Consider the following 25,649-nt stretch of genomic DNA (forward strand, 5'->3'; position numbering starts at 1 on the left):
GACAAATATTTAGCTTTTATTTTGAATGGCACTCATTGAAGTGCACCCATCTTGACAATGGCATTCTACATGGATATATACATTCTGTCCATAGCATTTACTTAACTTTACACAGGTGAAACAATATATCTTTTTCTCAACAACATTATTTTTCTTGGACTGTACAGTAACCTAACAAATAAAGTCAGAACCTTGAAATAGCTAAATAAAACTTTAATAATTCTAGAGGCAATTGTACATGAATTGCACAGAACTTTTCTTTAACACAAATGACTTCTCATATATTGGTGTCTTCTGTTCATGTATGTACATGTGGCAAAACGGTCATCGTAGCTCTGAAACATACATACAAAAGATGTAGAGGTAAAGCAGAAAATAATGTGGAGATTTTTTCTTCTCTTTGTTTTTATATATAATCATGCCAAACAGGAAAAAGTTAAAGGTTGTCTTAAACCAAGTGACTAAACAGCAGCCCTTTGACTTTCACAACGTATTAAGGGATGAAAAAACATTTTCTTTAGAGATTTTTGAATGTGCTGTACTAGCCTTCAAAAGTTCATGTGACATGTTTAATTAGCTTGTTTTCAATTTTTTTTGTAATTAACTAAGTTACTATAAAGGTGTGGTCACATTAGTGAAATTCGCATGATCAACCTGAACCGTCTCGAATCCTGCGCGAGGAAAAATTCCTGACCGCATGGATTCCTATTGTAATGAACGGATTTCACCCGAAAAAATTTGACAAACAACGGTAAATCACCTCATCTTCACCTCAACTCATTCAGGACAGCAATTGCAAAAATAATGAATGTTTTAAAACAGGTTTCTCGAACCCCACTGGTCGAATAAACAGACAGTCCCGCCCCCAACCTCACGCCATTGGTTGATTATTTTAACATTCAAAAGATTACACACTTCAACTTGAAAGAAATTTAAAGTTGACATGAAATCAAAATAGTCAATTATTATTTGTTTCTGGAATATTGCAGTATTTATTAAAGAATAGATAATGATTTATCCGTGCACATTATTTATTTATTTTAAATCATGTGCCCTTGTATTCTTTAATCAAAATAACTTCCCGTCCGAAATCGCATACTTCCCTACTATATAGTAGGCGAAAAACAATATGCAACAAAGTAGTCATAAAAGAGTAAGCAAAAAGTACCTGGATGACCTACTACTTCTGGTGAGATTCTGAATTGTGCATACAGTGGACACTTTACTATCCCATAAGGCCATGGGAGAGGATTTGTGCATGGCGGTGACGCGATTATAACTGACGCTGGTCGGTCACATGATAAGGGCAACATGGCGTATATATAAAAAAGTACGTTCTACATAGTATGAATGTGTGTAGTATGAATATAATCTGGACGTACTGTATTCCGTACGTACCGGAAGTATTATATTCATACTACACACATTCATCCTAGAACGTAATTTTTAGCAGCCCTGATTTAATTACTCATTTAAAAAATAATGACCCACTCAAGAGAGTAGCTATGTGATTTCGGCCCTCTTCTCTTCTCTGATGATGTGTTTACTGGTGTGAGGGCGGGAAAACCTGTCACTCACATGACATCACAACAATTAGCAATCGATCCAATCAATTCCGTTGAACAAAATCAAGTCCCACCCTACATTTTTTCTCATTCGAGAAGCAGTTTCACTCGGATATACGTCACAATAGGAAGGAAAATATTATCGCGACTTCCATTTCATGTCGACTTTAACATAGCTTTTTAACGTTGGACACTTTAAAAAAATACTCTTCATTTTGGGGTTGTAACAACAAATACAGTTGAATAAATAAATTAGCTAAACATAATTTAAAATATAAATTAAAAATCAATTCCAAACAACAATTAAACAGAGCATACTTTCTCTGAAGCCTGTGTGATAAATTAAAAAAAATGTAGTGATAATAGAGAATTCAAAAAAAAATGGAGATGTTCGATATGAGATTCATACACAAAGTGGTTTTCCCTTGCAGTTTTTCCAAAATTATTGTCCCAAACAAACTGATGTGAATATTTATACATAAAGAAACACAGACAGTCTTAAAACTCCACTCCGTGAAGCTGATTTGAATAAAGTTCAGTGAAGCTAAAACCGGCTCGTCTGATACCGGAGCAAACTTTCAGGGTCTGCGGGGTTGACGCAGCTATTGCCGTGCTGCACACACTCCCAGCTTGTTTGATGCAAACTGCATTTGAAGAGCAGGAAACATTACAAAAGTAAAGTACAAAAAACAGCCACGTACCCGTCACACATCATCTCAAACCTCTGTCATCCAGTAGAAGTGCTGAATGCTATATGCCTTGTACTTGCTGCTCTGAATAGCCTTTATAACAAGTCCACAGAAGCAGGTTTTGGTTAAAGGGTCCATTCTAATGCTATAGAAAGTGCATAGAGTGGAAGGAAAGACATCGTAGGGGGACAGACACTGATTGTACTGTAGGTATGATGTTGGATACGGAGTCTAATACTGGCCACGCGAACGGCAAGCAGTATGAGGACATTTCTATCCACAGCGTTGGTTGTGATTGTAGAGGGGTTAAAGTGTGTCGTCGTCATTGCTCTATCTAGAAGCAGCACCTCAGTGTACAATCGGAGTATACATAGTTTGTACTTTTTTCTAAATAAAGTACAGCAGACCTCAGCACGGGAAAAACACACTGTACGAAAAAGAAAAGCCTCTGAAAAGCCCATAAAAAACTATATACATTAATGAGGCGCGTTGCATCTATATGTTATGCGCATAGAAAAAAAAGTATGCAACAAAATGAGATGTTTCTCTTTAACCGTACAAAAAAAAAAGCGAGTATTTTGTGCTACTGCTGCCCTGGAGTGATGCAAGCAACAAAAATTTTAAGAAAATGATGTTTACATGAAATGTACAGATGTATCAATAAAAACAAAGCAGAAAATAATGTTTCGACAAATAATTACATACTTATGATCATTATTATCATGCTAAGTCCAATCAAAATGCGTATATGCACAGTTCAAATCTAGAGATGATACAGAATTAGGTCACGGCTAACTTCTGTGACCGGGTGGCTCTCGTGACAAAGGCTATAAATGAAGCATCATGGGAATAATCCATTAGACATCTTTGCGTGGCTAATAATCTATTAGTCTTTATATACTGAGTGAAACAACTGTGTGACATTGTGCAACATCCTATCCGATTTGTTCCCAAAGGAGTTATTCCGACCCAGTACTTCGTGAAGTAAATTTAAACCTGCTGGAGTGCCGTTTTTCCGTATTGTTTCCGCGAGTTACCCATAGCCCTTGTCCATCACTAGGCGCGTAGGCCTGTGTGTGTTTGTATCCACGCTAGCAGTTGCTGCTGTTCCGGAATTCTCCGTTTTCCGTGATCTGCAGCTTCGTAGGGTTGGTGGGAGAGATGCCGTTCCTCGTTTGCATGCTGTACCGATCCTTCAGCTGAGACAGAGCGCTCATTAGCCGGGCGTTCGCGGCGTCCAGGGATGCGATTCTCTTCTCCTGTGGGGAGTGACCATTGATGGAGGTCAGATAGAAGAAGGTGATTAACAGTGCATGATATTTAATGTTTAATTAAAGTCTTTCTACTCCGCAAACGGACACAAGGTGACTGGCACTCTTTGGTCTGAAACATTGCAGACTAATTACACCGTCTAAAACCCATTAAATTAATTCATAGAGTTGAAATTAAAATTCGTGCGGCGACAGCAGTAATCTCTCCTCGCCTTTATAAAATAAATCTATGATGTAAACAAAGTCTTTAATGATTTTGATGAGTGCTAAAGTGAATCCACAGTGGGTGGTTTTTATGCTCATCAAAATGTTTACGAGAGACGCTGATTGTCCCCGGAGGACATGGGCGTTTATCATTAAACTTTCAACTACATTAACACTATTAAACCTCAGAGACCAACTCATCACATCATGCAAAAATCTAAACAGAACACAAGAGGGCGCTATGACCCTGCAAATGGGTAGCTGACAATTGAAACAAACATCCAAAACCATTAGTGAAAATGCATTTTTTTCTTATTTAATAGAAAATGATTCACTACATTATATTAACAGCATAATAACTTGAGTGAAAATTTAACATTGATTTCTTAGTATTTAGTATGCACCCCTATTGCTTTAATGACAGCAGCACTCAAGCTGACACGTACTGATGATCATGTTCTACAGCCTGATTTGAGAATGATCCAAAAAGCATCTTCTGCTTTAATGCAAGCAAATCTGTTTATTTGATTAGTGACATAGAAATAGTGCAGAATCTTAAATATGTCTTTAATCATTTAGTCATTTTTTATTTTAAGTGGAAGACTTTTGGACTCACCAAGGCCACATTTATTTAAGTAAAATACAGTCAAAATATTATTACAATTTAAAATAACTCTTCTCTATTTTAGTGAATTTAAAAATGTAATTTATTGTTGAGATGGTAAAGCTGAATTTTCAGCATCATTACTCTAGTAAAACAGTTGTGCGCGCTTAATATTATGGAAACCATGATTCATTGTTTACAGGATTCTTTGATGACCAGAAAGTTCAAAAGAATTCTTTACTGACACTATTTGATCAATTAATGCATCCTTGCAAAAAAAAAAAAAAAAAACAATTTTATATTACTGACCGAAAACTTTTGAACGACAGTATAGGGAAAGTGTATATTTTAAGTCATTTTAGTAGTTCACTTAAATAGCCCAGTCGTCCTATCAATGAATTTTAGTATTCCTTAATATGTTCTATAAAATTCATTAAACCAAAATGAGAAAAATGCTGTTTTAGATGGAGTATAGTTTGTCAACCCAAATATTTTTCACTTAAATTAAGCTTCTGGATCCAAAAGCACCAGTCGAAAGATATCATGGAAAATGTTTGATTACAATGAATCTTGACTTCATGAATATGAACATAACACTGTTTTTGATGTTAGATTCACCTGGGCTTCGATGATTTTCTGTTTGGAGTCTACGATGGCTTGCATGTCGGCGTGATCTTTCTTCAGCTCGTCTTCAACTGACATCAACCTGAAACATAAAATTGCCACATACATCTTTAAGCTACAGATGCTACTTGAGTGCTTAACTGAACTGTAGCATAATACTTAAAATACCTCAAAGTAAGTAAGTAAATAGGAAAATGTTATTGTAGGCATCTGGTGCAAGTGATAGATAGAGTTGCATACCATCTGCATACTGGTGAAAGGAAATATTGTACTGATTAATTACACCAGCTTAAGGAAGCATGTAAAGGTTAAATAATAGAGGACCCAAAATTAAGCCTTGAGGAACACCACAAGATATGACATAACACCTGGAGGTGTAGGTACCCAGTGTAACATAGTTATCCCTGCAGCTTAAGTAGGATCTAAACCAGTCTAAGACAGGACCTGATAGACCGTCCCAGTTATGTAGTCTGTCGGGTAGAATCTCATGATCAACAGTGTAAGAAAAGCAGCACTTAAATATAAAAGTTTCAAATAATTTGCAGATTGTTTAAAACCAAGGCTGTTTCTGTACGGTTGTTTGCCCAGAAGCCACACTAAAATCTCTCATTAAGTTTATTGGCGTTGAGATACTGTAGTTATTGAGCTGTATGGACACTACCAAGAAATGGAAGATTAGAAATTTGGTCTGTAGTTACTGAGCACATAATACCTAATTTACCATCAGAAGCTTATCTAGGATAGCTTAAGTTTCAAACAGTTAATTCTGGACCCTAATAACATCTAATGTATCATCTTTTATGAGGTTTGAAACTACAAAGTTTTAGTTTCTAGACTGGATCTTTAATCACAAGGCTACAACCACCCCACATCCAAACTCTCCTGCTTCTAAAGCAGATCTTCACCTGGTGATGATGCTTTTCATCTGGAGCTCTTTGTCATCTTGCTGCTTGCGTAATCGCTCCTCCGTGTCCTCCAGCCGGGCCTGGTACTCCAGGAGCATCTTCTGGGTTTGGTCGTCCTGGCTTTTCATGCGAGATTCATACTCTTCCAGCTTCTTAGCAGAAATACGCAGCTTCTCCTGCAGGACAGCTATCTCCTGCTGATACTGAGGAAGGAAAGAGAGAATGAAGAACTCTAATAGCAGGATTATAGAACAACAAAAGCTGTGTAAAGAGGGAGTTCTCAGATGTGCACAGCTGTGGTTTGAAATGCACATTACATGAATATAGCCCTGCTAATCATCTTATATCTGTCTGCTAAGCCTGGGAAATCCAGCAAAGCTGTATGAAATATACCTAGTTGGTACTACTGAATGATTCAAAGATGAATTTTTCATGTGTTTTGGGGCAAACCTGTAACTCAAACTGTAAAGCATGGTGCTAACAAAGCCAAGGTCATGGGTTTAATTTGCAGGGAATGCATGACATGATAACAGCTATACTTTGAAATCATCAAAGTTACAAAATACTTTTTTTTCCTGAGAATTTACTGTAGGTTGAAATACGGTTATTTTTCTTACTCCATTGAGAAATATTTTTTTCTTGTTTATAGTATAAACCTTACAATTTTTTTTCAATTTACTCTTGAAAATACTATTTTCCAATGGGGTAACTGATGTTTGATGAATCTGATGGGAGGAAAAGTAAAAAAAAAATGAAAAAAAACTAATAAATAAAACTGGTAATTGTGATATCAAGTTTAAAAGAAGAAAAAAAGTCAATGTGAGATACAGTATAAAGTCACATTTACTGGAAAAGTCAGAATTTTCACTCAAAGGCAGATAGAAACTTGTATAAAAAAAATCTAGTCTTAATATCTTACACAATTTTGCTTTTCAAGTAAATTTATCTTGTTTACATATTTTTAAAAATAATTCAGAAAAACTGGTTAGGAAAATACTTTTGCTGTGTTTTTGCTTCAGGCTATTCAGAAACTAAGAAAGTGTTGTATGAAATGTTTTATGCAGTTGTTCTAAGGAGAACGTTTTTTAAAATTCACTGGCGATAGTCTGCATCTTGAGATTCTGCTTGGTCAAGGACTTATAGATACAGAAACTGACTGCTTTATAAATATGCAAAGACATGAAATAATAAGCCTGGTTTTTTGGTGTGTTTTTTCATCTTCTTGTTTTGCATCTCGACTAAAACGTTATTGTGGAATAAGCGCTGTTCCCTTTAGAGGATTCAACCAATCTTCACAGCATCACTTACATTAACAGCTTCAAACAGCACAGATGCAGTGGGGTTTTGCTGAGGGAGAGGGTTGAGTATGTGGGTGTGCACGCTATATAATGCACTCCGCCGGGTTCATTATTCATTAAAGAGCAGGGGAAAGAGACGGGAGACAAGCCTGAGCCAGGCGCGTGCTTCTCCACTTTTGCAGTGTAGTTATTTGAGCCTTTTTGCCTATATTACAACACTAGAGAGATCAAGAAGCAACTTTATCTGAAGTGCTTTAGTATTGCACTTCTACTCTTCGAACAACATCAACCTGTCTGCAGTTTGACATCCACCGTCTTGACATCAGTTTAAGACGAGATGCCGTGACTAAGCAACTAGATCTGAGCTTAAAATATCCTCACGTCTTGGTTCTTGGGGGAATAAAAACTTTGGATGGTTCTGGTTTTCTTTAGTTTAGAGAGTGAAACTGGTTTAAAATATTTAAATGAGCAATTTGCACTACAGTTCAAATGTTTGGGGTAGATAAGACTTTTTAATGTTTTTGAAAGACGTCTCTTATGCTCACCAAGGCTGCATTTATTTGATTAAAAATAAAGTAAAACAGTGGAATATTATTACAATTTAAAATAAATATTTTATATTTTAAAATATTATTTGTTCCTGTAATGGCAAATCAGATTTTTTAGCACCATAACTCTACTCTTCAGTGTCACATGATCCTTCAGAAATCATTCTAATATGCGGATTTGCTGCTCAAGAAAGATTTCTTATTATTATCAATGTTGAAAACAGTTGTGCTGCTTTTGATCGACTTAATGTTTCCTTGCTGAATAAAAGTATTCATTTAATTCAACAACAACAAAAAACAAACAAATGCTTAGCTAATGAATATTAATTAGGTTTAGATGATTGGTCATTCCAGGAAGGTTATAGCAATGTCAGCATGGCCTAAAAAAATATTCATAAACATTTCGTGACGTCACAGAAAGTCCATCATGTTCCAGTGAGGAAAAAAGTGAAAGCAGCATAAACATATTTTATGAGAGATGATCACCTCTTATAGCACTTATAGCACTTCCTGTCTGTGTGCCCATGGGAGACCAGTCTTGAACTCACAAACAGTGAGCCTTGCTGGATTTCTGCTGTTTTTATGCTGCTGCACCGCAGAATAAGGTCTCATTATTACCTTTTCAGTTGGTGTGAGATCCTCCTTGTTTGGAAAGTCCTCCCGGTGTTTCGAATCTGGGTCAATTCCCTCCTGCTCCAAATATTGCACATTCATATTCAGCAGCCATGCAGCAGTGCGGTCCAACGCATTGGGATTCACAGGAGATGGAGCCTAATAAAAGTTCATTTGAACAAACACACACACGAACACGAACACGCACACGCACACACACACACGATTGTATCACAATATGGCCATGCTAACATCCAAATGAGAAAGTTGCTATCAAATTTGTTAGTTTTCACTCATCCACAGAAACATGCACACAAACAAGAGCCTCAAAACTTTTCAAGGTGACAACAGCACTTGTGCTCGCTAGAAAAAACATTTGATCATTTTTTAATGAAGAGTCATTCAGCAAACATCAAAGGAACAGTTTGGACAATGCGAGCAGTCATTTAATCACTAGCGCAGCGCCTGCGCTCTAGCAATTAATTCTGCTTGTCTGCTCCGTTCCTTTCGCCTCTGACAGCGAGAGGGCTGCGTGTTCATCTCAACCTAAGAGCCTCGTTTGATTCTAGCGTTGCACCAAAAGGCTCATTATCCCCCCGAGAGATCTGAGTGCCAAGTTGTTTTAAGGATATCAGCCGAGTGGTAGCTAATTTAGTGGTATCTAAATTAGCTATGGGAATGTTGCAACATAAAGAGACAGCTAGAGATGTGATCGGTTTTAAAATACTATGTCTTGAAAACTTGGAACTTTGAGAAGTATAATATCTTTTCTTGATTGAAGCAACAGTCACTACGATTAGGTTTATAACACTTTTGAAAAAAAAAACAAGAGTGGCACTAGCCCTGCAAAACTTGTTGCCACAATGCTAGTTGTTAGCATGCTGCTATGTGGTTGATGGGGTTTTCTGTTGGGTTGCTTACTGGCCAATCAATTCTCTGTGATATTTTGATCTCCAGATATGACTTGGATCTTCAATGTAAGTCCATTGTATTTTTTTGAAATTGTATTTCAAAATATTTAATTGTATTTTTTATGAAAAGTTTATTGTCCAGAGAAAAATCTAGTTTATTTGCCTTAAATAAAAACAACATTTGTGATAACATATGGAGCCTCACACATGATATGTGGAAAAAAATTGACATTGTGGCAAAGACCAAATGTGTTTCCTAAGATCTATTCATTCATGGCCACAATTTATTAATTAGTTTGCTTGTTTTAGTTAAATCGAGGCCACTAAATTGAGGGAACACATTATTAATTCATGGCAATGGTATCTTCTAGTTTTTTTTATTTATTATACTTTAAGAAAAAAACTTTTCAAAATAGATTTTGTTGAGGAAATCCAGTGGTCAAAAAGATGAATAGCACCTGTACATGACCTGTACATATTCAATTCATATAATTAAATTATATGACATAATGACATGACAAACTTTTTACCCAAAAAGAAAGGAAATTTTCATCCCAAAAATGTTGTCACAGTCAACTCACTTGTTTGTGCAGGGTCCGCTGCTTGGATTCTGGACTGTCCCCTTTGGAGGACGACGACTGCTGCCTCAGTCTGGTGCCGCTGCTTGGCCAATCAGGAGATGATGACATCATGCTTCCACTGGAGGGGCGGGGGTAGGGTGCGGTGTTGAGCATGTTGGGTGGAGTGCGGCCTCTTGTGACGGCCGGAGGCGGCTGGTCTATCCGGCGCTGTGGCCCTGCGCTGTTCTGCCGCGGTACGTTGGTCTGGTGTTGGGCCTCCGTGAGGGACAGCTGTCTGCGGGTGAACTCTCCAGAACGCCGAATGAACTCATCCCCGCTGCTGCCCCCTCCCCCACTGGCCCCCGTGCTGGCCTGGCCCAGGAACGGGTGCTTTGACCCCGCAGTAGCTGCTTCCTCTGCGTTACTCTGGGAGCTTATGGAACTCTGGCATTCAGATCCCGAATCGGCCACCGCACGGGGCGACATGGGCAATCCGGCAGCCATCTGGTACACAGGGTTCTGGAACGAGAGCGGGGCAAGCAGCTGGGACCTTCCCGGGGCGGTCTCTGTGCTCGGTGTCGTGGGGGTCTGACCTGCTCTCCTTAGGGTCGGACCGCTGGGCGTGTTGCCCTTAGCGGTGCGGGTGGTCCACACTCCCGTGCCCTGGCCGACGGAGGTCTGGCTGTCATTGATGGGGTCGCTGAAGGAGGTGTTGGGAGCGCTCTCAAGAGAACGACTGTCCTGCAAGTCCACCATTGACAAGCTCTTGCTGCCGTTAGGGATCTGAACATCTGGCTCGTTGGCCTCCGAGTAACTGGAGCTGCGGGCGGGCGACGGCTGAATCACAGAATTCCTTGTTACAAAAAACAGATCCTTGTTTTCGGGGGTAGGCGAGGGCAGCCGAGTGAAATCCACCAACCTGTCCAAGTGGCGACAGGACAAAATTGAAGATCACAGCTGACTTCAAATCAAACTCATTATTTGTCAGTCTAGCTCATTTGCATGGCTAATTGATGTGTGAGCTAATACGACAGATTATAGTCCAAACACTGTACTTTGACAAAACATAACAGTACACTAAGTCTCATGACAGAGACTACATTAAAAAAAATATGCCTTTGATTACCGAGCAAGAGGATAAACCACCCTGAAGTATTTTGTTTTATTTTTGCACATGAAGAAATGGAAAGTATAAACTATGTCTTGTTTGGTTCTCTCCAGTCAAAGCAAATCAGGATAAGTCTGGCCAAGTTAACTGCATTCATTATATTGCGACTTTCAACATTAACACGTTCAAAAGTTTAGAAGAATGTTTTAACTGTTTTGAACTGATAATAATAATAAATGTTTCTTGAGCACCAAATCAGCATATTAGACACTGAAGACTGGAGTAATGATGCTGAAAATTCAGCTTTGCATCACAGAAATAAATTACATTACATTACGAAACTTTTGAAAGGTAGTGTACATTTACGCATTCGGCAGATGCTTTTATTTAAAACATCTGACTGTGCATTCATACATTTTATTAGTAGGCCTATTCGTGTTCCCAGAGAACTGAACCCATGACCTTGGGATTGCTAGTGCTGTGCTCTTTCTGTTGAGAAAATTAATGCATGTCAAGATCTGTAATAGACCTGAAAACGAATTATTAAAACATGTGAAGACATAATCAGATCCAATTAATCGTCTTTGAAAGTGATCAGTCAAGCAGCAAGAAAAGATGTAGAGCTTTATAAGAGCCTTGCTGTGGAAAAGTTTCACCTTCATTTTTACCGTATTCCACAATAGAATGCTAAAGATTGTATTAGCTTTACTATCTAAACCAGGCTGAAATTGAAGTTTAGGCTCAACTTACCCTGTGATCTCACTGTCCATGACCATTTTCTGCAGACCGGTAGACAGGCTGCTGCTGGGTAGACTGGGGGAGCCCACACGCTCGGTGGGAGACGACACAGGGACTCCAGTGGGGTTCGTCAGGGCTGAATTCACATCCCGCAGGATCCGCGCTAGAGGGCCCAGCTTGGTGATAGTACTCTACAATACAATGGAGAATGAATTGTGACTGACTGGATTCAAACTTGATAGAGCACTAAACTCACTCTGGTGGGTTAAAGGCAATATATCACTACAGAAAAAACACTTAAAATAAAGTTTAGTACAGGTATGTTATTCCAGCAGTTTGAAGCAGCAACTGTAACCATTTTATGGTTTCAACATAGTGCCTATATATTTGAGAGGCCATATTATGCCCTTTTACAAAGTCGTGATTTTGTTTTTGGGGCCTGCTAGATTACACATTATTTTTCATATGAAGAGTTCAGATGCAAAAGCCTCTAAGTGCCATCTGAAATTTTCTTCTAGAATGATCATTTTGATCAAGCTCGTATATTTAAATTCAGTAATTTCACTTGAATGGCAATGAAAATGACCTATTTATTGTCATTTAAGTGAAATGACTGAACTTAAATATACAAGCTTTATAAAAATGATCATTCTAGAAGAAAATTTCAGATGGCACTTAGAGGCTTTTGCATCTGAACTCTTCATATATTTTACATGGCTGCAGCACCTCTTTTCCCAGTCTGTCTGTAATGCTCTAGTTCCTGTCTCAATGAAGCCCCTCTTTGCAAAAAGCGCAACGTGCTCTGATTGATGCAGCCGACGAATCAAGCGTGTTTCGGAAATGTCACGCCCTTTACCATTATTAACACACTACTAACGCAACCAAGCGGAAACCTTCCAACACGGAAGTGACTTAAACTGCAATTCATCGACTGGCCGCTATAAACAGGCCCCAAAAGAGAGTCAATCCCATAGACCCCCCCATGTTAAAATGCCCAACTTTACAGCAGAAACAAATATTTTTACAGCCTGGTTTCAAAAGTGTTTTTGGTCTATATAGCTAACTTTGCCCTTCATTACAAATGTGAGGGGGTGAATTTTTTTATAACTCATCCGTTTAAATTATATTAAACCTTCAAATTCTGCATAATTAAGGGCGTGGCCACTTTGCTGTCAGATAACCAACTCCCTTTGGACTGGACTTTGTGCTTTGTAACTTTGCAGACCTTCGTGCTCAAACAGCAACATTACACTAAAGAAAGATTAAAATGTAAAAAAGCATAATAGGTCCTCTTTAAACGAATCAGATGTGTATTCTCAGGTGTGTATATATGCTATTTCACATTTTAGATCTTTGATTGTGGCTCATCCAATCAGATTTTAGAGCCAGTTCTGTCTTTATTTTATCTAAAATGAAAATCTGTTCACTTTAGATAAACTAAACTGAGCTCTTTGTAATTCATCAGATTCTTTTTTCTGTGAGAAAACTGACAGTTATATATATTTTCCCATGAAAAATTATATTTGTTCAAACACAGGTGTTCACCTGATCGAGCTGTGAGACCGCTTCTGACAGAAGAGAATGAAGAGTGGAGAGTTCACGGCCCAAGTCAACATAACCCTCGAAGCCTGCTGTGTTTGAGATGGTCTCTGGGTTGGAGATCTCCAGCAGGAAGCGCTGCATGTTGGTCCATTCATGCTCCAAGAACTGATTCATGAAGGACATGTACTCCTCCTTACTGCCAAACCTATGACAAAAAAAGTAGACAACAGTTTGAGTTTCCTGATTCAAATGTACCATTTGAAACATTTTATTAACTATTATTAACTAATTGCAACCACAGGAATAATTTTGCTCATTATGATGCTGATTTAACCATAGTTCAGAGTATGATGCATTAAAACTCATGATCAACGTCAATTTCATTGTCATTTCAGTATCATGTCATATGATAAAGCTTTTGTTATGACACTCTTAAAAGAAAAGGTTCCATATACTGTAGAACCTTTGTTTTTATCTAAAAAATTACTTATTTATGTTAATTTTATATGTGTATGATTTAATTCATTTTTTGTTTTTCCATCAACTGCACAAATTCACTTACTTGGTGAAGTTGGCGAGGTTTTGCGTCACTTTGGCAATGAGCGTGAGTGTGCGGGCGGTGCGGTCGTCGGGATACTCCTGCATGAGGCTGAAGAGTGAGGGCGACATGATAGCAGGACACAGGAAGCGCAGGAAGAGAGATGCGCTGATCAGGCGTTCGCTGATGTCTGGCCGTCCTCGGCTACTGCATTCATGCCTCCAGGACGCAAACACTTCTTTGAGCTCCCGAGGAAACACGCTGGAGTGAAAAGACAATTAAGTGATTTGAGTATAAAACAAAAAGTCTGTTTAAAAAACATTAAATGGATAGTTCACCCAAAAATGTAAATTCTGTCATTAATTATTCACCCTCATGTGATTCCAACATATAGCTAAGTCTTCAACCATCCATAGTGACTAAAAATACCAGTATACTGGTTTGGAAAATCATGAGGGTGAATGAAGGATGACTTATATGAGTCTAGCACTGCTAAGTAACTGTTTAGTAACAAACAGGCCCAAAAACAACAAAACTCCCACACAGTTCTGGATTCCCACATTGCATCACAGTCACTGTGTGCATTTAATTAAGTGTTAACAACACGGGACGACATCTTCTCCCACAACACTTTCACTGCTACCCCCTTTAACCGTTACACCCTCCTTCAATTTTCACATCATCGCCGTAAGGACGTCCCTTGCTGTGGCCTCCAGCTCACCACAATCTGCTGTTTAAGTTGCTCTTTTTAAGACAGCACGACATAAAAGATGGCGGTATGACAAAACTGTAGCACAGTTAGACATAACCTGTCAAGATTCAGTCTAAGATAATCCTCAAAGGCAGGAAAATTACATTCCCCTGATGGAATATCATGCACCGGGCCCTTGCAAGAGGGACTAATTTCATTTCTCAGCATGGTTTTGCAGAAACGTAGGTGATGATTGAGGAATAGCACAGTCTCTACGAGGACAGATGGAGACCTCTCACTTCTTATTAGTCTTACCATGCCAGGCATCATGGGCCTTTTGGAGAAATGACAAATCCCTTATTCAGGATCTGCCTTGACGATAGCAGACGATAACCCTTCATAAGTCTTGCATGTTTTTAGCATTTATATTAATCTATTTGGTATGCTTATTATTCAAAGTGACTTACATTGCATTCAATTCATTTTAGTGCTGTCAAATATGTTAAAACAAAAGTTTAAATTTAATTTAAATACCTTTTAATAAAAAATATTATATATATTTAATTTTCTTTTTACATATCTTGAAATGTAGTAATATTTTTATGAACACCTTTATATTTGTGAATAAATGATATGTTTAGATATATACACACACACACACACACACACACACACACACACACACACACACACACACACACACATATATATAAAATACTATATTAATGTAATAGTTTATGACATTTAAATTACTTAGTAAAATCTCTATGGTTACTATAATCACTATTATATGAATACATTTAAAATTGTAAATAAAATTAATACTACATAATTTAAATATACAGTATCTAATATATACATATATATATATATATAATATTATAATGTAATAGTTTCTGACAATTAAATTATTTAGTATATTCACTATGATTACTATAATAATTTTACTATACGAGTACATTTACATATAAAATGATGTATACTATCACTCATCCATAAGAAAGGAAGTAAAGTAAATCGGTCATATAAGTGTAATATGACCACCGCGTAATGGTGAACTATGTTGTTTATTTTAGCAAAATTAGAACTCCATATTGACCAATCAGTCTCCAATATTGGAACTACCCATTTTAAACCATTAAATGAAGCACGTTTCCAACAGAACAAATTCCCATAATGAGCTGTGAGCAGACGCTAATATGAGAGGCGAATTTGATCTCATTACCAGTAAGAGTTGATGATCTTGCAGAAAGCCAGCTCACAGCACATCTTGAGGTTGCTCTGGTGCTCATGCAGGTCGCTGGAGGAGCACTTAGACGAATCCACCTCACAGTTCTCATCTGACTCATACAGAGCTTTGATGAACTCACCTGGGACAAAGAAAGTAAACAATGCGGAAAACCTCATTTAGCACAGACGGCGTGCAGCCTGCTGCAGTACTGTGCTGCTGGTTAAATGTTACAGGTCATTTATAGGAAATAGTACTATTAAAATGGTTTAAAATAACGTACTTGAATAAATTGAAAATTAACCATTGACTCGTTTTGTAATAGGATAAAAGAATCAAACAAAGACTTGGTTTAAAGGTGCAATAAGTGACAGCAATCACTATGTTAAGCGCTCTAAATGTATTTTTATAAATATAGCATCTGTGGAAGGCGTAGGACCATAAAATGTTTGTTCAATCATTGTATTCGGTCAGAATGAAATTATAGCACGTGTTCCCTGTCAGTCAACGTGTGTTTGCATACCACTGCGCAGCCTGTTCACGCAGACATCATACGTCATCAGCGTTCACATACGCTGTCCAGACAGAGCGAGAATGGCAGGCAAACAGTTGTTTATGTTAGTTATTGTGGTACTGTTACTCACTGTACTGTAAAGTTTTCTCACCGGTGAATGACTCTGATCGTCTGGCTTCTGGTCTGTGCGCGTTCATGTGTTTTAGGGGAGGCGTGGCTTTGGATGGCGATTTGCAGGGAGGGTGGGATCGTATGCTTTCAATGCTAGCAGGCTAAAGTTAGCATTTCCCAGATCACCTATTGCACCTTTAATTTGATAATGCTCAAAAATAAACCAAATAATGATTGAAACTATGCTGTTGATGTAAGCTTCGACACTTTCTCACAGACTAAACTTTTAAAAGTAGTTTCTCAGCATCAAACAAGAGCTTTTGAGGGAAACCGAGCCTAAAGCTTTCCCTCCGCACTCGATTGTGTGCTCATATTCTACTTGATATCTTAAATAATTTAACAGAACTTCAAAAACACAGACTACACAAAAAAAAGCAGTAAATTATTGATTCTTGATTTTCCCAAGCATATTTGATGGTCTAAAATCCCTGCAGGAATTGTGAGGAAAGCATCGGACTGCTTTGATTTCAATGACAATTAAAAATACATTTCACAGAGACATGTACACAAAGTCAGTGTTTTTACCTAAAGCGTCCTGAAGGTACTTCTGTCCCACTAGTTTCAGATACTCCTCTATAGCTTTAGTGGCCAGTGTGTTCTCACGGAATATGAGATGCTCATTGTCTCCGCAACGATCCACCTCAGACATCATCAGATCTGTCAGAAAGTCCTGAGGGGACAAAACATTAAGATGTCTTTATTAATGTTCAGCTTTTGTTGTCAAACTGTTTGAAAAGGATCCCCGACTGAAACCTTAGGTTTTCCTGGACACTCCCCCTGACTCTCATTGGTCAGACAAACAGATAGCCCCGCCCAATCTCATTTGGTCGAGCAAATGTTGCTGTATAAAGCTGGTCACGATGCTTGATAGAGTTTTCATACTTTATCAACATTACTTATAGTTGTCTTTGTATATAAAACTGATAAAAAGAGACACAAATCATGCAGGCTTTTTATACAAGCAATGAAACTCAAAAGAAAAAAGTTGTATTTGTGTCTGCTGTGCTACTGGTCTGTTGCTTGCTTTTCTCCCTTAGTCCCCCCATCTTTGATCACTCTGTTTTTGAAATACCAAGTTTGACTTTGAACCATCCAGAACCGGGTGTCTGACTGGATGCCCTGGAAAACAGCAAAATCATCTAATAGGCCAGACTCAGGGGCTTTTTATTTGGAGTCTAGGAGTGCCACTATTGACTGAAGACACACAGCAGCTCCAGTCAGAATGTGTAACAGATTGAGAGGGTTATGGATATCCAGCTGGGGAGATGACTCATTCTCAGTGATAGTGTATTGATTGTGGGATAATGGACATTGTATAGTTCAATGAAATTTACCCTGGGTCTCATTGCAATATTCTTTCCCTAACTTCCTGTTTTTCTTCTCTCAAGATGCGTATCCCATGTCTCAGCTCCGCCTTCACTGCCTCTGTAATCAGTTTCAGCCTCCGAAGCCTACGAGTAAACATGTTAATGATTTGCACTCATGTGGCCCCTGTGTGAGAGGTCCTTTATACTCTGTAGCCTTTATTTAGAGGATACTCAGAGCCCCTCATTGATGTCAAACATGTAAAGTGTTTGTACTCGCCCAGTTTTAATAAGATTTCAGAGCTATGCCAGAAGGGACGATCTTAAGTGAATAACAATGGCATCTGTGCACTTTTTCTTTTGTACACACACACACACACACACACACACACACACACACACACACACACACACACACACACACACACACACACACACACACACACACACACACACACACACACACACACACACACACACACACACACACACACACACACACACACACACACACACACACACACAGTTTGGAATTTAGAGTAATGACAGGAAGTGTAATTTACTGAATTGCAATTCTAAGAAATCGTTAGGTAATGGCATTCCATCATCTTAATCACCATTATCCATAAAGCTGTCTGTCTGTAAAAACTATAATCTTTCAATCCTTGTCAAATGTTCCTTTTTCTTGTTAAAATGACAGTTATTGGCACTAGTGAAATAAACCTATACCAAAATGTAAAAAAAAAAAAATTATTTCATACTAAGTATACTACAAATCCATTAACATATATTACTGACATATCGGTTGAGGCTTACTGATTTAATTATAATTAAACTTTATTTGGAGTACTTCTTTAGTGCACAATGCACATTTCTTAATATTAAGCCTTAAATGCATTTAATAATCACTATTAGTAAGGATTGTATCTCTGTTTATATTTATTTTTCACTTTAAATTATTTAAATTCCAATTCCTTTGAATTTCAGCACTAGTTCCAGTTCAAATTCAAATTCAACTCCAAATCAGATTCAATTCAAACTTACCAAGTTAAAAAGCATTTGATTAATTTCAGAATGATGCTGAATATGTAAAAACAAAAAACAAACAAAAAAACATGCTAAAATTAAAATTACATTCAGCCAGTTATAATGTCATAACATATTCATAATGTTCTGTTTTACACAATAATTACCATGAATAATATTAGGGGTAAAAAAGGAATTTTCTTCTCTTTTTGTGTCCAATGAATGATTATTAAATATAATTAGGTAGTATTAAACTAATGCTGGTTAGTGCTGGTTTAGGGCTTGTGGACCAGCACAGTCTTGCTATTTACCAGCTGAACATACGATCCCACCAGCATCAAAAACACAATCTGGTGACATCCTATGAAAAAAGACGAAGGATCAGTGTGAGTGGTGCTGAGCTACTGCTGTCAACAGAATCTCCGTAAAGGACATGGGCGTGTGTGTTTACAGCTGGCAGTGATTTCTGCTGATTTCAGCTCTGGCGTGTGATCAATGATCTGCAGCAGATGTATGTCTGTGTTTTGAGAGATAGTGTCTGAGTCACTATTGCACGTCTACAAGCACCCTTCTGAGGATTTTGTCTCCTAAGCAGGTGTCCATAACAATCGAAACAGTTGCTGACACATTACACCTTATATAAACAAGAAAAAGACTGTACCGCACAAAGCTCTCTAAACCATTACCGGTGGGATCAGGTGATAAGGGCATATCTGAGCTGTTCTCTTCCCAGTCAGGCAGAGGTACATTGTGGTTATGACACTGAGAGGATCAAATGAGACCCAGTTTCTGGAAAAGCTCTGCGTCTTTGGCAGCAGTCACAGCACTCGGTATTCAATTAGGACGCAAAATCTAACACAGTGAGCTGCACTCAGCGCCCGCTCACTGATGAGACTTATCCGTAGTAGTCTCACTACTAATCAGACACTATCGAGTGCAGTGCATCTTCCTCGGCTCGCCTGTCACATCCCATCATGCCCGTCTATAGCTTAGCACCACAATCTGCACAGATCTGCAAAAAACTATAGGGTTTTATGAAATATGGAGTACTAGTGCAGGTTTTACTGCATACTAGGCAGAACACACTGTGTAATGCGTATTATTTTTTAAGCAAACAATGCATGTGAAACAGTATCCAGCTATCCATGCTCAAGGTAGTATTGTTGTCACATGGTCTGGTTAGGTTGCATGAGTGGTGCCCAGTTAAAGGTGGGGTAAGCCATAGCCAATCAGCATTAGGGGGCGTATGACGATGGAGGAGAAAGAACGAGCAAGAGGGAGATTTGAAGAAAGACTTTAACCCACGTAAAGTAACCCATTATGCTTTCACTCTTCTAAGGAAAAATGTTTGCTTGGTAAAAAAAAAAAAAAAAAAAAAAAACAGGCCTATGTTGCGTCTCAATTCGCTTACTTATACTACGCCCTAAAAGTATGTACTCTTTTTGTGAAGAAAAAGTGCACACTTTTGAGTTTGTAGCAGAAGAGTAGACAAGCTTTGGGACATCCATCACGTCATTCAATTGCGTCTTTAATGGTTGCTCTGTCGCATCCAGTGACAGTAAACTGGCCTGTCAATCATCTTGTCACAGTCAAAATCCTCCACATTTCATTTCCTACTGTATCGGAGAGAAATGCAGAAGCACGTTGATCTGCATGTCACTCTCCTCATATTCATGCATAATGATGCATTTAAAAGTTAATGGCCAAACGGATCTTTATAAAAGTCCACATTGTTATTACAGATTAAATATAACGGATGACATAAAATTTATATTTTTCTATCAGGTTCTGCCATGTTTTGTAGTTTTTTTTTACACTTTTTACTCTTGTTTGTAGTTCCTCCTCCAAAGCGCAATGTGTTTTTGGGGAAATATTAGCTGATAGTGTGCACGGATACACACTTCGAAAATCCACCGGAAATAGTAGACCATCCGGGGACTTCTGGCATACTCTTTTCAACATACTATGCTTTGGGACACACTTATTTAATCTCACATACTGTTTAGAATGGATAGTATGGACATTGAGACGCAGGGCTACAGGGACCAGAATATCACAGACATTTGAGGGTGGGGTCTTTTAATTTGGTACACTAAGTAAACACTTAGTAACCACCCTAAACACCCTAGCAACAACATAGCTATACAATAAAATTCACTCAGAATGAAACAACTACATAGCAACACCCCGGCAACCGCCCAAAACACCTCAGCATCATTGTGGCAACTTGTTCAAAACACTAAAAAATATTAATTATGCTACAATTTGGCTATTTCACAAATTTCTATTTTTGTCATTTTTTAAAAGCAGACAGGTACAATACTCACAGTGTGTGTTCAACTCTCACGTGAGAGCAAAACAATAAATAAAAATCAGCTCATCTAAAATGAAATGGTGTAAACCTCAGTCTGTTGTAAAACCTGACACAACCAATTTGTTTTTGTTGCATGTTTATTTTTTCATTATACACAACCAATAAAACTGAAATCTGTGGCCATCTTAAAATGCTGTGTATTCACATAGGCCATACACTCATTATGATACTTAAAGTATGTATATGATCCATGTCTCACACATTTCCGGCTGTCCAATAGCCTGAGGAAGGGTTGTTAACATTCTGTTTAAGCTTCACGCTTACAGCGGTTTGAGGCAGGCATGAATAAGTAAGCAGTGGCTTGTTAAAATGGCAGTGTGTGCTCTTGAGAGTCCGTTCACCCTCAGGTGCGATCCAGTAATGACCCCTGTCCCACAGGCCCTGCCTCCCTAGTACACAGCCCTGCTGATAAATAATCTTTCAGACTTGCACATTACAGCTCAATTCTTCACTGTGCGTGATCACATGAACCTGTTTGGCCCTTAAACAAATGGCTGAATTAATAAAAGCTGATTAGCATGAGGCCTGACACTTGGAATTTCCCTCGGGACAAACCCTGAGCGGACACATTGGATCTTTATGTGGGGTTAGAATCGTGAATCTACCCCCTCCGGCTAACACCCTTACACAGTGTGTGTATTATATATATATATATATATATATATATATATATATACATTGGATATTTTATATTTATTCAATGCCCGTTACATTTTTAATAAAGCTCCTAAATAGATGTAAATACATATGTAATTTATATCAGTAATGCTTCAAATGTCTATACAGTATATATTCAGTATATAACACAGACACACTATTGTATGCATTTTATACTAAATACATACTGTATATGGACATTTAAATATTTACCATTTAGAGTTAGAGTTAAGAGCATCAAAATATGTTTGATACATTAATAAAGTAAAACTGAAATGCATTGGCTTTTCAAAACTACTTTACAAATTTGATGACTGCTTATTAGATCAATAAAGGTAAATGTCTTATTACGAGAGAGCTCATAATTCTACAATTCAATTTTAAAACGAGATGCCCCATACAGGGTAGATATTATTTCAATCATCTGCTATCAGTACATAATCAAGCTAATTAGTAATTCATTATTAAATTCATGCAGACCTGCAGACAAAGACAGGAAGCTGTGGAATCTAGGGAGTAAGTCAATGCACTATTTACAGTAACCAGGCTTCAGCTAATGAAAGACAATGCACTGGCTGACCGGCTCTGGCCTTGTATAATGAGAGGCAATGCAGTCCCTGACCAATCAACTGCTTCATAATGAAAGACTGTGGCCTTATTGACTTAAAGTTCTGCTGTAATGACAGACCAGCCACTTTGTTGATTGTCTGAAAAATTACATAATATGTGTTCCGCAAAAACTGGCACTAAAGAGCTTGAATTGTGCGATTTGATGAAAATATGTTGAAAAAGCAACAGATTAGGGCTGCTGAAAAGGACAGAATCAATTTTTCATTCAACACAACCTGGAACATAAACACCAAAATTCTCGTTCGAGCACATCTAAACACAAGACACATTGTGCTTCGGGGTTGTATTATTACATTGCACAGACTCAAATCCCAAATAAGCCCAGAGTGACGCTCAACAATAATGCGATCGCATATTCTAGAGAACTGGACGGCACATTGTTGTGCGGGTCCATTATGATGCAACAATGCCTCGGATTGGCGTCAGACTGCTGCAGCAAAAAAGTAATCGCAAAACAACTCTTTTCTTACAGCATTTGATCAATAATGACAGATGAGTGACAAAGCGTCAGACGGTGGGCTTTTGTGTGTGATGTCAGCAGATTTATGGCGAGTATCAGAGCTGTTCGTACTCAAGTTAATGAGGGCAATCATAGCGCTCAGCACTCCCGTGATTAAATGAGGGAAAGCGGGCCACGTCTCTATTATTCTTCTCTGTCAATTACGTTTTTCGCAGTTGGACATTTGGTGGCATTTAGAGTAAAGCCTAGAACGTCCTATGCTGTTTTTTTTTAGTAACACTCACAGCTGTTCAAATGCTTCAGTTTTAGAAAAAAAAAAATGAAATAATTCTTTCAAGACACATCTAAGACAACATCCAAAATAACATACAACTATTGAACTCAATATAGCACAACGATTGTTGAGTCTTTTATCTCTACGTCATGTCACCCTCGCGTTCGCTTGCCAGCAAACAGCATCCGTCAGAGACTATAATTAAATAATCTTCCTAGAATACAGTCAACCAACAAGTCAACATGAAAATCAAGAGTAGCGTCAGTTCTGGCAGGTTACGTCAGTCAAGATCGCATCAGATGACTCTCAGCAGATCCACGTCTACCTAATGTATAGGAATACGACACCTATCACAACGTCCCTATATATAAAGCCCATTCAGTATTATCAGCAGCTTTATCATGTTGCTCAAGAGCTAATTACCCTCCTCCATCCCCAGCTCCTCTCGTCCAGTCAGGACTTGGCCTTTTGATATTCGAATTAGACTAATTGTTCTTGAATTATGTTGTATATTAAATTATTGAATATTAATGATATCTGCAAAACAGTTATGTTGGTTCAGTTCTTTTACCCTAAGGGGGGTTATCGCTGTTCTCCATGCTCTTATCCATGCTAGGCTGCATGAATGGGCAGGGAGTTCTTGCCCAGGTCAGAACAGAACCATACTAGAGCTGGACGATATTGAAGAAAAATGCGATAACTACTTAATGCGATATTCGATATGCGATACGATAAAGTGTGTAAAATAATCTTAAATTATCCTTAAAATATATTTAAAATTATATAACCTACATACGTGTTTCACAATCGGGTTTTTGACAAGAAAACTTCAACTTCTGAAAGTGAACAGCAGTGTTTTACTGCATGTTATTTTAACATCAGTGTAAACCACGGGGTTTAGGGTTTCAGGAAGGCCTACATTAGGTTTATTTAACAACAGAAACTGAATAATCAAATGTAAAAATAAAACACTGCTTAGTTTTCACTGTATGAATTAAATATATACTGATTCTTATTAAAGCTACAAAAGTTATTTAGCCAAGAGCAGTGTGTGATTTTCTCTTTGTCTTTTTTTCATGATCCGTTATTGCAAGCTGTTGCGATATGCATATCGATATATATATACATTTGCGCTATTTCGATAATTTCGATATATTGTGCAGCCTTAAACCATACCAATTTAAACTGTATGAATTGTCAATGATCTTTGACGATAGTGGTCTTGACAGAATCAGTTTTCTTTGAAATAATGTGCACCAACAAGAGCAGGAATGTGCATTTATAAAGTAAATGGGGGTTAATTTTGAGTTTTAAAGTTGACTTTAAAGAGACATTGAAGCATACAACGCAATTGTCTTACCTTGGCCTTGCCTGTGCTTTGTAAGATATGGACAAGTGCACAAGCCATCTCTTCTTTGTTCTTCACACTTAAAGCTGGCTCCAGCACTGAGCACATCAACATATAATTGTTAGTAATATACTCTGCAAACTCCTTGTACAGCTCCATGGGAAGGATGCTCATGCTCTGATATCGGGATTTCATTCGGACCATAGGTCCCGGACTCTTTCCTTTGTTGGGATTCGGCGTGCTCACGGAATACCATTTCTCCACAAACTGTCGCCCGGTGACCGCCGCCATGGGGATATTTACCAGGCCCACGTAATTATTTTTGTCCTTCTTTTTCTTTTTGTCTGTTTCCTTGTAAAGATGCACGGTGATACTCTTGACTGAGGGCAGGTTGTTGAACTCAAAGTGTTCGCCCCAGAAAACATTGTCCGTTTTGAGTTTGCAGGTAGTCCGTGCATATAATGTGTCATCCAGACAAAGTTCACAGAAGTATTTTTTCTTTGCCGGCAAGTCCTTGGCTTCGATAATCCAACATTTCAGCATGTTTTCCACCCGACGGGTGTTATCCTGTGGAATATGAAAAAAGAAAACACTGCATGTTACATCGACCTCTGCAAGCTGAAGAAAGATAACCCCCGTGTGTACTTTAAAAAGTTAAGCCGGGTTAATGCAGAGAAGTCGATCAGAAACAGTCAATATGTGAGACAGGATATATGAAAAAGTAACATGCTGACTGGCTTAAACCTCATCTCGTCTAGAATTACACAGGATTCAGATGAATCATCCAGTTTACCTTGTTGGGATGCACAGCACGTCTCAAATTCTCCATCCATTTGTCTCTCTCGGCAGCCGATCGACATGAGAAGCATTTGCTTCCTGTTGAAGTAGTTACCTGCAATTACAGATTACAATTGTTACAATTTGCAGATAAGTGCATGAAGTGAGCTAGAAAGGAATGTAATGCAGATCAGGCAGATGGTGGACATGAGCAGAGAGATCTACAGCACTCAAACAATGAAGCGTTTCCCAGGGGTGGAGAACAATTACATTTGAAGAAAGAATAAAACGATCAAATAGCCCAATCAGACAGAATGCACTTAAATCAAATGCATTTGCAGGATAACATGTGATATCAGAGAAAAGTGAGACAATACAAATATTCTTTTTATATCAAAAATTCAATCTGAAAGGACCTGTTCACAGTCGCATCATCCAGGTGACTACAAAAGTACGTTTGAATACAGAGGGGTGAATT

At 38.1% G+C, this 25,649-nt stretch overlaps 1 protein-coding gene across 9 annotated transcripts in view; it reads right to left on the reverse strand.

The window, feature by feature from the left end:
* The window catches only part of dab2ipa (DAB2 interacting protein a), a 107,485-nt gene continuing 81,836 nt past the window's right edge, over positions 1–25,649 (reverse strand). For all 9 annotated transcript variants that reach the window (XM_082188142.1, XM_082188140.1, XM_082188143.1 and 6 more), the window contains 12 exons: positions 25,188–25,286; positions 24,407–24,961; positions 16,847–16,991; positions 15,634–15,778; positions 13,742–13,978; positions 13,183–13,384; positions 11,650–11,828; positions 9,813–10,710; positions 8,327–8,479; positions 5,863–6,065; positions 4,952–5,039; positions 1–3,513 (listed from right to left, as the gene is read on the reverse strand). In XM_082188142.1, the coding sequence (XP_082044268.1) occupies positions 3,346–3,513; positions 4,952–5,039; positions 5,863–6,065; positions 8,327–8,479; positions 9,813–10,710; positions 11,650–11,828; positions 13,183–13,384; positions 13,742–13,978; positions 15,634–15,778; positions 16,847–16,991; positions 24,407–24,961; positions 25,188–25,286 (3,072 nt within the window). In that variant the 3' untranslated portion in view covers positions 1–3,345. The remainder of the gene's footprint in view (positions 3,514–4,951; positions 5,040–5,862; positions 6,066–8,326; positions 8,480–9,812; positions 10,711–11,649; positions 11,829–13,182; positions 13,385–13,741; positions 13,979–15,633; positions 15,779–16,846; positions 16,992–24,406; positions 24,962–25,187; positions 25,287–25,649) is intronic.

This window comes from Leuciscus leuciscus (genome assembly GCF_965113295.1).
Source record: "Leuciscus leuciscus genome assembly, chromosome: 13".
Classification (NCBI taxonomy): domain Eukaryota; kingdom Metazoa; phylum Chordata; class Actinopteri; order Cypriniformes; family Leuciscidae; genus Leuciscus; species Leuciscus leuciscus.